A 14,834-nucleotide genomic window follows, 5' to 3' on the forward strand; every position below is an offset into this window, starting at 1 on the left:
TGTTCCATAGGGTGGGTTTCCAAGTTAGAGCAGAAGTAGCAGTCTGCATCAGGATTTTTAGCAGGTATATCACCATCAAGGCAAGGCGGCAATATCTTAGCCTTGGGAAAAATACTCAGTGACTTGCTGGGTTTAGTTATCTCCCTTCCCACCCCCCTCCAAGTACTATCTTCCTCAAGCCTTTACATTCATCTACCACCATATAAATAAGCACAAAACTATTAATGGGGCTGGAACTCTTCAATCCATGAGCTAATGGCACACTTAAGATATACAAACAAATGAGAAACTTAGATGGATTTATGACTTTCTTAGTATAGGCATTTCTCCAAAGCAGATTTCAACTTCTTTGCATGTTCTCAACCAGTGGGCTTCTCATCCATTTCTTTCTGTAAATTCCTTACAAATGATTCTCCCAGTGTGTCAGAAGTCTTCCTCTATTTCTTTTAGCACCTCAAGGGTACTCATGTAGTACACAGGTTGTCCATTCTTGCTTGGTAAATTAATCTCCTTTTTCATTACTAAGTGTCTTTGGTGATGTTTTTTCCCAGCACTTTTTGAGTATAAATTATTACTGGTAATATGCTACAACCTGGTTACCCTCACCATCCACCTTTCCATCTCCCCTGTGCACTCTTCACACTCATAGTGAAGGTAAATGACTCACTCAAGCCTATGAATATTCAGGTTTATTACAGACACTTAGAAAACATATTGGTTTGAAAGAAGCTAAACTCTTAGAGCATGACGTCATTACTGAAATCCACTTATTACCAGGGGAACAAGAAAGAACCTGGGGTTATTGAATACACATGGTAAGGGGATGGGGCAATAGGAAAAGCCAAGAATCTATTAAATAGTTTAATTGGAATATATTTTTGAACTTCAGACTGAACTTGATCCAGATTCTCATGATTAAAAACTTTGTGGCTTAGTTCCTTGACTTTAACAAAGGACATAAAATCAGCAACAATCTTATCCCTCCTCCCTAAAGCCTAAGGGTTCCAGTAACTCTGGGCAATGTCACTCATAAAAGAGAGGAAAGAGACACTACTCTTCTGTACGAAATTGTTTTGTGTCTCTTCAGAAGCAGAGAGTGGTTGTCTACTGGAAACATCAATGGCAAATTGGTTGCTTAACAATTTCTTCTTAGTGGAGGAAAGAGAATATTAAGTTGTGTCTATATGATACTGGACATTTGGATAAACATGGAAATATTCAGCTATCCAGATGTTTTGCCTAGCTGGCACCAATTATCTGAATATTAGTAAACACCCCCAGGTGAAAAATAAGGAATTTTTTTTGTTTTCAATTCAGATACTGCCATAGTGTAGACATAGCCTCATATGTCAGTGTTGAAGGGGAGATATTCACCTTTCTTTCAAGGTTAAGATAATTTCTCTTATGAAAGCAGCAATGGACAAAAGTACTTATTACCAAGGAAATGCTGAAAGAGCTAAAAATTATGGAATACATATGTTAAGAGGATAGATTAAGGAAAAAGCCAAGAACTCATTGAATCATTTTGTTGGTATGGAGCCACAGAGAGGGCCCAGGACAATTTTGACTTTCAGTCTCAGTCCCGTTGACAACAGATGGTCAAGAATTCTTAGAATCTTCTAACATCTGACATTGGTGACAGAAGTAAGTCTAGGTGTTTAAAACTCAATGGTCCCAAGTATTTTGGTGACAGTAGGATGACTGTCTTCTGGAGGAAACTAGAGCTATTTAGCCTGGGAAAGGCAGATCTGGGGATACAAGTGCCAAATGCTTATTGATTCATTGTTGATTGAAATGGAAATTGTCATTCAGTTAAAAATCTGAAGGATCAAGTAGATAATTTTTATTCATTAAATATATGGGGAATGGTTTTTGTAATCAATCACTGCTTAGATAGATTTGAGCTTAAAAACTGTAAGATGAACATACAATTTAAACTCTTTAAAAAAAAAGTTGAAAGAATGTTTTATATCAGTAACTCACTTATACGAAATGTCAGCAGAAAGAGATGACATGCTGCTCCATGAAAACAGAAGCTTTAGTAAGATGAGATGGTCTGGAAGAATTGCACTGGACTGTTGGCTGGGGTACTTACATTTATCTTGCCTCAGTCACTGTCTAACTGGAGATGCATTGATTAACTTCTCTATGCTTTAGTTTCTTCTATATAAAAGGAAGAGATTAAATAATTAGCATTTATTTAGTGCTTTGAGGTTCACAAAATGCTTTACAAATATTATTTCATTTGACCCTCACAACAACCCTGGGAGGTAGGCGCAATTATTATCCCCACTTTACAGTTGAGGAAACTGAGACAACAGAGGTTAAGTATCTGCCCAAGTTCACTTAGCTAGTAAGTGATTAAGTAGGTTTGAACTCAGGTCTTCCTGATTCCAGGTAAAATGTTCCATTGTTCTATCCACTCCAATATCTATTGGCCTGCACAGCAGGTCATCCCCATGCCTAAGGTCTATAGTAAGGAAAAAAGAGATGTTCTATCATTTAGGAGAAAGAAATTGTTCAGTAAACTGTGTGCTAAATGATAAGACCAACATACAGACAATGTAAAATGGCGGTCAATTCCATTACCTATCACAATGCTTTATAGTTTGGAGGCACATAATAGGACTTTTTTGCATTGAACTGTTTAACCTTTGGGCTCTTCCTCATGTCTACATCAGTATATGAGTACTGGAGACAGAGGTCAAAAAATGAGAGAGGTAGCCTATAAGAAAAATCTCAAAGATGGAAGAGACCCCAGAGGCTGTCTATTCTAACCCATATCTAAACAGGGATCACCTTTCCAACTCCTGAGGTAGCCCATTCCAATATGGACATCACTAATCATTAGGAAACTTTTCCTGACTTCCTAACAATTCAAGCTGGCCAACTTGTTTGGTGAATTGGAATAGTGAATGCACATACCTTCGTTTACTTCTTTCTCTGCTTACACACTAAATGGCCTCTTTTCAGTCCCTAACATCTATTGATAGATAGATAAAGCATTTATTAAGAACCTACTATGTGCCAGATACCATGCTAAGCACTGGGGGCACTAATACAAGCCAATAAGACAGTCCTTTCCCTACCAGGGATGTGCAAAGCGGCAGGAGAGTCAATTGTTAAATTTTTCAGAATGAGCATTTACCCCTTGGAAATAGGGAACGCTACAAATCAGGACCTGCTTCATTGTTTTGTTGATTGTCTCAACCTAATAGTGTTGATGAAGCAGATTAACCTTAAAAGTATGTGTATGTATTTTCCCCCAGAGAGGCTGGTTGTTAAACATTAACCAGCATACCTCCTCTATTGCTCTATAAACATTTCTTGAGCTTAACAAGAACATGGTAAAAGACTTAGGAAATGAAGTTGTCACCAGACTGGAGGCCTGGTGACTTAATAGTAATAATAATAGTAATGGTAATAATGATGATGGTAGGTATTTATATAGTGCTTTAAGATTTACAAAGTGCTTTGCTTCTATTATCTATCTCACCCCCAGTCCTTACCCTCAAGGGGCTTATGTTCTACTAGAGTGCCTGGATGGGGGCAAGGGAAATGATGAGGTGACAAAGAAGTTCAGAAAGTGGGTTGAGTTAGGAATGAAGTAAGCATGGCAAGGTCTCCTCCTGAAATAGGAATCTGGGCAAGAGAGTCACCAGTTTAGAGACTGGGGCTTTGGGGTGGAGTTTTCTCCAGGGCAGAAAGGGTAATGGTAAGGAAACAGAGGCCAAGTCTCCAGATATTAGTAATATTGTCAGATAAGCAACATTTTCTTAAAAAAAACCCTTTTTACAGATGCATGTTTTAATACACCAGACATATTCAACAATTACCCAAACTTCCCACAAACAGTTAAGCAAAACCACATTATAGAGTAATTTCAATTGATAGCATACCACTTCCCCTTTTGTAGTTTACTAGTTTTTAACAGATAGAAGTAGTATATGCTTTAACAATTAATAATTTGAGACGTACATCATTTATTATCTTGACCTGAGTGTTGTTGCCTTTTGGTTTTTATTTTATTTACACTGTTGTAGTCATTGTAGAGATTGGTCTTTTTTTTTTTTAAACTATATTCACCCTACATCTTTTCATACATTTTCATGTTTCCCTGAAATCCTCATATCTGGCATTCTCATTACTCCATCACATTCATATGTCACAATTTGTTCATCCATTTCCCAATCATTGAAAACATATTTTGTTTCCAGCTTTTTGTTATTAAAATAATGCCATTATGAATCGTTTTGTGCATATGGGTCTTTTCTTACTGTAATTAACTTCCTCAAAGCATAAAACCCAGTAGTGGGATTGTTGGGTCACAGGATATGTACAACTTAGTAAATTTTCTTGCATAATTTCAAATTGTTTGCCAGAATTGTTAGGACCAATTCACTCTGCCAACGGAGGATTAGAGTACTCTTTTCCTACAGTTCTACCACTGAATTTTTCCATCTTTGGCAATTTGATATTTTGATGGGTATGAAGTGACATCTCAGTTGTTTTGATTTTCATTTCCCTAATTATCTGAACAAATTTGAAAGATGCTTGTTGATAGTTGCCTTTTGTTTTCTTTTGAAAACCATTTGATCATGTTCTTTGAAAAGTTTTCTTAAAGATTGACTTAAGCTTGTAGCAATTCCCTACAGACTTTTAGATGTCAGACTTATTGATAAAAGGCTTCCCCCTCTCCTTTCTTTCAGTTCTAGCTGCATTGATTTAGTTTGCACAGAAGCTTTGTGATGTCTATACCTTCTGTAATATCTGTAATCTATGCCTGTAATACCTCAATGCATTCTCACACAATTGTCAAAAAACCAAACTATAACCTTTTATTCTCTACTTTATGTCATGACTTTTATAAAACACACTTTTCTTGGTTGACTAACACATTTCTTGTAAGGGATTGATGTATATATGTGGGGTGGTGGCGTAGTGTTTAACTTGACTGCTATTGGTCAAGGAGTTGGAGAAAGTCTTAGGAACATCACTACAATTCACTTCCTTTTTCTCCTCTTCCATCCTCTCAGTTAGATAACTGCAAATATTAGAGCATGTCAATGGAAACAATAAAACCCATAGTAGAGAAATCTGTGATTTTATGAGGTAGCAGATAGGAATTGAAGAATGAGGTGAACAATCCTATGGAGAAATGCAGTGGGTGGAGAAGGATCAGCTGTGTGGCAGTGGGAGAAGGTCTCCAGATTGTGTAGATAGGAAGGAGGACAGGCCATCTATAATACAGCTAATCTACATGTAATTAAGTATTGTTCTTGTACATTCAAGTTTTTTTAAGAAAAAAAGCTTAAAATATTTAAATACTTGAATTTAATGGGAAAGAGAGTTCTTATAGCTAGTTTTACAAAGCATGAAACTACACAATTCCCATCAGTAGTATAGAATTTCACATTTACTTTATGAGAAATATAGGATTTCTTGGTTGGGCAGCATAGGATTATGCTTCTTAATATTTTTGGAATCGGTTTCTGTCTCCATCACTGCATGGGAACAATAGGCACTTAATAGCTCTGAGAATAATATTATCTCAGAGTTGTGAGGCACTCCAAAACCCATCTTGTCCAATGCAATCTGAGTAGGAATTTCATCGAAAACATCATTCACGAAGGGTTGTCCATCTTCTGCTTGAAAACCTCCATTAGTGGGAAACTCACTCTTTCCTGAGGAACACGTTCCACTTTTAGATAATTCTAATTATCAGGAAGTTTTCTTGAAATCTTCCTTTCTGCACATTCCAACAGTTTCTCCTGGTCGTGCCTTCGGGGCCCAATCAAAACAAATTCGATTTCTCCGTCTCATCGGAACCTTTTAAATACTTGAAGACATTGATAATGTTCTCCCTAAGCCTTCTCTTCTAAATATCTCCACTTCATTCAACTGATCTTTCTACGGAGTTGTTTCAAGTTGACCTTTACAGAATGAATGAATCAATCATTAAGTCTTTAGAACACAGAGTGAATTTTACCTTTTACCTGTTTAAATAAACTCCCAAGAAGGGCTTCTCAAGGACATCTAGTGAGTCAGCATTCCTCAGGGACAGATGCCATCAAGTTATACAAGAGGAGTTTTGGCTCATGGAATCAAGTAATTACATGGAAATTTATTCTCTACCAGCCCAGATGGAGTTTCCCCCCGACTTTTTCCTTGCTATTTTTCAATCTGAAAATAAAAAAAAAGAAACAAAAGGAAACTTTATGTGAAAACTTCCATAATGCAATCTGGAAGTGATCACTTTAAAGATGCAAAAGTCAGCAGGTTTGGCATTTAGGATTTTCATAAACACATTTAGCTTGTCTTCATGGGATACTTGTATTATTCTGGATTACTGTCTTCTTACAAGATCACTATTATAAATGTGCTCCTTCTGATTATCTTGGCTGTTAGCCCTGAATATATGAGCAAGTTAATACTATATATGAATTTTAGTGGTCATCTCACTTCAGCATGCTGCCGAAATAAGATTGAAGGAAGCTCAGAAGGGGGCTAGGGGATTCTAATCTGCTGGGAGTGGAGTTTCCAGGATATCCTGATTTTCTCTCTGCCTTTCCCCTTTCCAAAGTAAATCAGAATCTCTGGGGAAGGAGAAAAGAAGGAAGGGGAAGAGGACTCTAGGAACCAATATACCTATTATTCTTGTACTTCACTTAGAATCACACACAGCCCTGAAGGGACTAGAGATCCAACTGATTCCTTTGACAGATGAGGAAACTGAGGCCAGAGCATCTTCTTTGAGATTGGCCAGGGAAGAGAATGGATTCATGAGGCCACTTGGGACCCACAGTGATTTTTTTGGAGGGTGGGTAATCCAGAGTAGTTTTATTGTTGCTTTCGGCTTTGGGAGCATAGGCTGGGGCGATGTGGCTTAGTGGGTAGTGCAATAGATTTGGTGTCATGATGACCTAGGTTTGAATCTAGTCAATTCTGCCTCAGATGCTTACTAGGAATCTGTCCTGGACAAATCACGTAACTTTATTCAGACTTAGTTTCCTCATCCTTAAAATGGAGAGCCAAGATGACAGAGAAAAGGCAGAGACTCACCTGAGCTCTCTTAAAATTCTCCTCCAAAAAACTCTCATCCATAAATTAGAGAAATTAACACTGAATCATTTCCCCTCACAGAGTTGGTATGAGGAATAGATGATAAAACCAACTATGCTAAACTTAAAGAACCATAGGCAGCGAGGTGGTACAGTGGCTAGAACATGGAATGTGGAGTCAGGAAGACCTGTGTTCAAATCCTGCCTGACACTTACTAGCTAGCTGTATGACTGTGAGCAAGTCATTTAAACCCTCTAAGCTTTAATTTCCTCATCTGAAAAATGGGAATAATAATAACAGCTCCTACCTCCTAGGCTGTTGTGAGAAAAAAAGGGTTAATATTTGTAAATTACTAGATGAGTATTAGCTATCATTGTTATCCTGTCAGTTATTATTATATCAATGATGCCTTAGCCAGTTCATGCCCAGTAGAACATGGGTCATAAATAAGCAATGCTACTTCAGCCTGTAACATCCTTGGCATCTACCCATTGTTATATTGGACAGGATATTCATAAATGTTTGGGGAATGGCCAGATGAACTAAGATACCGGTCTCCATCGACACCAACGAAGCTAACCACTGTGGGATCTTGTCTATTAGGAGCTAACATTCTGAGGTCCCTTCCAATGCGAGGTCTACGATTCTGTTTGGACCCTGGGCACTCAACTGCTAATAACACTTTGCTGCTGTGCAAAAAAACTATTCCCAGGACTGCTTTCTGCCTCTCTTGTTGGCAGACTGAGAGCCTTCATCCTGAGGGAGTTAGGCAAGTGAGGCCATACTGAAATGGGGGAAGAATTCAGACAGAAGAGCTGGGAGGTAGGGAGAGTAGAGTTAGAGACCAATCCGTTCATTTTGTTTCTCCCTGAGAGTTGGATCTGTCTCCTTTCATTCTCAGCTTAGGGAAACTTTCTTGCCCATGCTGGTTTAAGTTACCTTCAGATGAAGACTTTCAGCTTCTACCCTGGCAGGGCAGCACATGTGTTGAAGGTTAAAAAGGGAGAATAGGTCATCCCCCATCCCCCACCTTTTCATAAAACTAAACCTGCAGATTTCTTGGTATAGGACAGAGGTGTCGAACACATGCACACCCCACGTGCTGCCGAACCAGATTAAAATGTAATTGGGAAATAATTAATGGAATAGATAAAAAACAATGAAACATAAATAATATCACATTTTAAAACTAAGTCAATATGTAGCCCATAAGGATCCTTATATATATATAGTAATGGTTCCCCCTTTCTATTTGCATTTGACACCACTGGTGTGAGGAGCTTCCAGTGATGAACTCCATCTACCATTGTGGTAGGTGGTTCAGTCTGAAGTCAGGAAGACCTGAGTTCAAATCTAGCCTCAGACACTTATTTGTTGTGTGTGACCCTAGGCAAGTCACTTAACCTCTGTTTACCTTAGTTTCCTTATCTGTAAAATAGAGATAATAATAGCACCTACCTTCAGGGTTGTTCTGAGGATCAGATGAGATAATAATTGTAAAGTGATGAGCATAAAGTAAGTGCTATATAAATGTTAGTTATTATTATTATTATTCCCAATAGATGTCAGCACCTCCCAGCAACTTGTAGTCTCAGCAATCGGCCAGAAACACTGAGAGGTTAAATAATTTAGCCAGGATCACACTGTCACTTTGATAGTAGTGGGAGTGAGAACCAGCTCTTTCCTAATGTAAGGTCGACTCTTTTTGTACGTGTGTGTGTGGCAATTAGGGTTGAGTTGAATTTGAACTCAGGTCTTCCTGACTCCAGGGTCAGTATTCTATCCACTGTGCCACCTAGCTGCCCCTATAAGGCCAACTCTTTATCCACTATAACACAATGTCTTTCTCCTCATTAATTGCTTTTGTTTTTAAAACCATCTTTTTGGCTGATCTATTATTTTAATTTCACTTTAAGGTTGACATGTTTCGAGAATTTAAAATCATACTGATTTTTTGTTACCTTGGTTTCTGCTTCTGAAAAATTAAGGCCCATCAAGTCTAGCCCTCAATGTGAACAGAGAATAATAACTAATGTCTCCTCTTGACTTTTGAAAAATGCATGATAGAAAGCAAAATGTATGGAAGCAGCTTGACCATTTCCTGGACAGGTTTGCCCATATCCATCTTCTGCTAATCCATTTCCAGTATTTCTCACCTTCTCCTGCAGCTCCAGGGGCCACAAAGACTCATTTCAAATCAGTGGTATTTAAAAGCCCACGGCAGCTAAAACCTTCTTAATGTGCGCTTCTCACATGGTCTGCAGAGAACACTGTAACTTGTTAATACCCCAATCCCTGCCCACCCCACCCCCATCTTTTTTTTTTTTGAGTGTAACTGACTTGGACTTTAAATCAGTGCCATTCCCTCCACTGTGAACCGTCCAAGAAAACCATTTCAAAGTTGTAAAAAATTCTCTGTTCCACATCACGCTTCCTGCTGTAGGCTTAAGGCCTGAGGATGATGGAGCGTATTTGTAACAGGACAGTACAGTGTGCTGAACAGGTGGTCCCCTCTGGGACTAGGTAAAACACCAGCCCATGGTGAGCAGGACAATACTCACAAAGAGAGGAGACTAGATAAATATCTCTGTAAAACACAAATCTCTCTACAGCTGGAGTCAAGTTTCTCTATTCCGTGTCCCATGACTTATTGTTCCTAACCTCGCAGAATTCAGCATAGCTTCCTTTTCATGGGAATATGTGAGAAATAGAGAGAAAGCCTCTACCCCAGGCAGGGAGGGAGTGGCTATTTCATTTAAGATGCTGTGAGCAGGGCTGTGAAAGTGACAAAGTGAGACAGACCCCTTTCTGAGGCCCTTTCCCTTCTATCTCAGGTGCAAAGTGACTTCTCCCCTAGTCCCCTACTCCAAGTAAAAATCTGCTCTCAGGAAATGACACGGTATCAATCATTTCCTTCTTAGTGTAAATTTCAATCAATTTCAATCAATGTGTGATCTCCCTGAGGGTCATGTACATTTTAAACCCTTTCAGATGTGATGGAAATAATTATTCTGAAATGATAAATAGAATCCAGCAAAAATGGGAGATTTAAAAAAATGGAGGTAGGGCTTTTCAGGGGTCTCTGAAATACACCATAATGGTGCTGGTGAAGACCTTGATCTATAGTTGAAGTCTGCCCCATCTGGAAGTTATTGCTTGGAAAGCTGTATGGGGAATCTTTTCGATTAAAAAGTATATGCTAGTTTTGTGTTAGGTTGATGTGGTGAAAAGAGCACTGGTCTGATAATCAGGAGCCCTACATTTTTATTCCACCCCTTCGAGGAATGAGCTATATTACCTTGGAGAAGTCACTTGACCTTTTTGACCTCTAGTTTCCTTTACTCTAAAATGAAAGGGTTAATCTGATTGACCTCTAATATCTCTAGTCCAATGCTGAAACTCTACATCTGACATTATAATAACAAAAACCATAAACAAAAGCTAAATGTGTGCTTTATTCTGGGCCAACAGTGAGTCAACTAACATTTAGTAAGTGCCTACAATGTGCTAGGCACTGCGCTAAGCTGGGCTACAAAGAAAGGCAAAAGATGGTCCCTCCCCTCAAGTAGCTTACACAGTCCTGTTGGGGAGAACTTTCCAGATCATTAGATATATTTTAAATTGTTGTTTGCCAAGGATTCTCTTAGAATCTTTACTTTTTGGAGTACTTTTGGGTATTTGACTTCGAATTTGATCTAATACCCTGATTTTTTGGTTCCTCAAGACTTTTATTTAACAATTTTTTCTCTGCCCATTTCCTTCATTACATTTGATTGTTCTATTTTATTTTTCATTTGCCCCTGCTCTCTCCCCTCTCCTGTAGGAATTCCAATTCTGGGAATCCCAGCATAAGTTAAGGTTGACTGCCCAGAGGGTTCCAAGATTCCCCTTTGGGAAATATAGGTCTTGGCAACTCTGGGAAAGTCCAAACCCTGCCCTGAAGGTCAGCAGTCTTGGGCAAGGGAATTTGCTTTATGTGAAAGGCATTTAAAGCTCTTCTCAGCTTTCTATCCTTACACTTCACTCTCCTCCACACACTCTATAACACATCTATGCTGGATAACTTGCCAGTTGAAGGAGTTTCCTCATCTGGGGGTTCCCTATACCAATGAAATCAAAGGTCTAATACCTATCCCTTCACATTTGTCATTTCTTGTGGTGAAATGATATTCCATTACATTTATGCACCACAATTTATTCAGCCATTCCCCAATTGAAGGGCACCCACTTTACTTACAATTCTTCGCTCCCAGAAAAAGTGCGGCAATGACTATTTTTATAGATAGACCTTTCTCTCTTTAACTTCCCTGGGGTCTAGCTAGAGTATGCCTGGGTCAGAGAATCTGTAAGATTTAGTGACTTTTTTAGTACAGTCCCAGATTGCTTTCCAGAATGGTGGCACCAGTTCATAACTCCGCTGACTCTGCATTAGTGCCTTAGACTGGAACCTCTTCAGAACTGGATTATAGCCACGAGTGATGGCACATACATGTATAATCCACGTGGATTGCTTGACCTCAGGAGTTCTGAACTGCCCTAGAGCTAAAGCTGATTGGATATCTGCCTTAAGTCTGTCACCCACATGGTGAGCCTCTGAGGGGAGATGTGGGTGGGGAAGAGGGCACTGGGCTGCCTGAGAAAGGCAAACTGGCCCAGGTTGGAAGCAGAACACGTCAAAGCACAGTGCCTAACACAAAGTCGGTACTTAATTAATGTTTATTCATTGACTGACATCTGAAGCCTCTAAGACAGGGATGGGGAATCCCCTTAATAAATGGATTTGTTCTGTAAAACTTGGACTGGGTCAAAAGACCACACCCAAGGACCTAGAGGGCCATATGTGGCCTTGAGGCCCTAGGCTCTCTAAGATAACGTAAAAAAAGTTTCCAAGAGAAGGAATTAGCTAACCAATTTTCTTTCTCCTTCAAAAACTAGACAATGAAGCTACTCCTATTCCCAAACTCCTTGTATACCACAAGAGCAGTCACCCACATAGCCATCAGACGACGTTAGTCAAAGCTACCCCTTCCAATAGATTGGAAGAGGGAAACCCTCTTTAGCCTTAGATACTGGGACTATAGTCGGTCTGGGGGAGTTGGGAATCCTTTGAAAAGTTCTTGGAACCGAGAAAATTAAAAAAAAAAGTTGGGAAAAAAAAAAAACAGATGCCTTGAAGAGTTTTTCAAAGGATTTTTTTTTTTTTTTTTTTTTTACTTTTCCACCCACAACCTGCTCCTACTTCCTCGGCCTCAGCAACAATTTTGTGATGTCTGAAGACCTAAAGTTATAGGAGATTTCTGTTTTTCCTCCTACTGAGTAGTATCTTAGGGTTTCTCTCTCAACAGGGGCTTAGATCCTGGAATCTCTTCCTTTCTCAGCTGAATTCATCTTAAAAAATTGATTTGAGAGCACCCTTTATGCTGCTTTCCCCCAGATGCCAGAACTGCTAGTTATGCTGCTGGTCTGGTGGAAAGTACACTAGACTTATAATGAGAAGACCAGGGTTTAAGTCCTGGATTTGAAACTTATTTGCTATGTGATGTTGGGCAATTCAATTCAATAAACATTTATTAAGTAGGGCTGGTGATGAAAATAAGAAAGAAAATTTCTGCCCTCAAGTGGTTTACAATCTACTGGGAGAAGACACCAAATAAAAAAGCTAGGAAGTGGGGAGGGAGAAGGGGGCAAGTCACAACCTCCCTGGGCCCTGCCTTCTTTACCGATAAAGTGAGAAAGTTGGATTGGATGGCTTTTGAGGGCCCTTCCGTTCTAGATTTATGATGCTATAGCTCTAAACTGGTCTCTTTAACTCTCTGAACCTCAGTTTCCTGCTCTGTTGAATGACGAACTTACGGTCCTCAAGGCTGCTGTGAGTACAGCGCTCTAGAAATGGGCGTGGTTGTTATGGGGAGCCTCGCTGGCTTATGACAAAGTCTCCCACTGAAACGACGTTTGTTCCGTTCTGTTTTTCAGGGGGCAGCACAGGCACCTCCCCGACCACCTCCAGCACCGGAACCCCGTCCCCTTCGGCTTCTTCTCATCTCTTGTCTCCGTCCTGTTCTCCTCCCACCTTTCACCTGGCCCCCAACACTTTCAACGTGGGCTGCCGGGAGAGTCAGCTATGCAACCTAAACCTCTCTGATTATCCGCCGTGTGCCAGGAGCAACATGGCTGCCCTGCAGAGCTACCCGGGCCTGAGCGACGGCAGCTACAACCGTTTGCAGAGCGGCACGACCTCAGCCAGTCAGTCCTCAGAAACCTTCATGCCTCAGAGGACTCCCTCCCTGATCTCAGGAATCCCGACTCCTCCTTCGTTGCCCAGCAACGGCAAGATGGAAGCCTATGGGAGCCAGCTGGGCTCTTTTCCTGCCTCCCAATTTCAATACGTCATGCAGGCAGGCAACCCAGCGTCCAGTCCTTCGTCCCCACACGTGTTCGGTGGCAGCCACATGCAGCAGAGCTCCTACAACGCCTTCTCCCTTCACAACCCTTACAACCTCTATGGTTACAACTTCCCCACCTCCCCCAGGCTGGCTGCGAGCCCAGAGAAACTGACCACCTCCCAAAGCACTTTACTCTGTTCGTCTCCCTCCAATGGGGCCTTTGGTGAAAGGCAATATCTGCCCACAGGGATGGAACATGGCATGCATATGATCAGCCCCTCTTCGGCCAACCAGCAGACAGCCAACACCTGTGACAGCCGGCAGTATGGGTCTGTCCCTGGCTCTTCCTCCTCCCAGATGTCTGTGCATATGGTTTAATTGGGAACCTGACCTCTCATCACCAAAGACCCTCCGCTGTTTCCGTGAAGGCGTCCTCGTTGTCAGGAGCTCAAAGCCTTTGAACGAACAGTGGAACTGCATTTTTTTTTTTTCTTTTGAAGGGGGTGGGGTGGGAATCTTATAGAACACTTGAGATGGAACTTACATCTGACTGCCTGGCCCATGCTCACAATATCCAAAGACTTAGCCTTGTTATCCAGTGTCTAACCTTTAATCCTAAGTGGCCTTTGGAAAGATGGGACAATCGTTTTATATTAATATAAGAGAGAGGCTAGAGTGTAACAGCCAATGAAACATGCATATATATACATACCTAATACATACATATATACACATATATATACAAACACACATACAAACACACATACACACACACATACACTTAACACTCACTCTCAACTAGGGTGAGCTCTTCTTGAAGGGAGGCCCAGAGTGGGTACTTCACCAAGGACTGGTCTTTCTACAAAGCTACATGGTCTGGGAAGGCTACCCTTGACCCCTATCCCCCCAGGACCCTACCTGTTTCTGGAGTGAATCGGACCTCCTGAAACCACTTCCCATCGATGAGGGGTAGATGGACGTCAGAGCCACAATTGGACTTTACTTCCTGAAGGAAGGTGCTCTCCTGACTTTGGCTCCTTCCAGCTGATTAGCTATTGTCCTGAAAATTCAGTGGTGCAACTTATGTGATAGGAGAGAATGAAAGGAATGGAAAGAGAGAAAGAAAGAAAAAGAAAGAAAAAGAAAGAAAGAAAGAAAGAAAGAAAGAAAGAAAGAAAGAAAGAAAAAAGTGAAAAAGAGAAAGAGAATGAGGATGTGTGAACAGTGGTGAGAATTTAATTCACCAAGGAAACTGCTTTTTTTTCCCCTCCCAACAGGATACAAAAACCACGATTTTACTGAGGAAAAGACCTCTTTGGGATGCTCCAATTCCTACTTTATATACAAATACTCTTGGCCAGGGTGCCAGGTGGGAAAGGAGATGGGAGA

The 14,834-nt window shown here is 40.5% G+C and overlaps 1 protein-coding gene across 2 annotated transcripts in view; it reads left to right on the forward strand.

Moving 5' to 3' along the window:
• TBX15 (T-box 15) overlaps window positions 1–14,558 on the forward strand; it is a 152,957-nt gene extending 138,399 nt beyond the window's left edge. For both annotated transcript variants that reach the window (XM_027866767.1, XM_027866766.1), the window contains exon 8: window positions 13,036–14,558. In XM_027866767.1, coding sequence (XP_027722568.1) covers window positions 13,036–13,823 — 788 coding nt within the window. In that variant the 3' untranslated portion in view covers window positions 13,824–14,558. The remainder of the gene's footprint in view (window positions 1–13,035) is intronic.
• The last annotated feature ends 276 nt before the right edge of the window (window positions 14,559–14,834 follow it).

The sequence above is a fragment of the Vombatus ursinus genome, unplaced genomic scaffold, assembly GCF_900497805.2.
Source record: "Vombatus ursinus unplaced genomic scaffold, bare-nosed wombat genome assembly UNPS02014782.1, whole genome shotgun sequence".
Lineage (NCBI taxonomy): Eukaryota > Metazoa > Chordata > Mammalia > Diprotodontia > Vombatidae > Vombatus > Vombatus ursinus.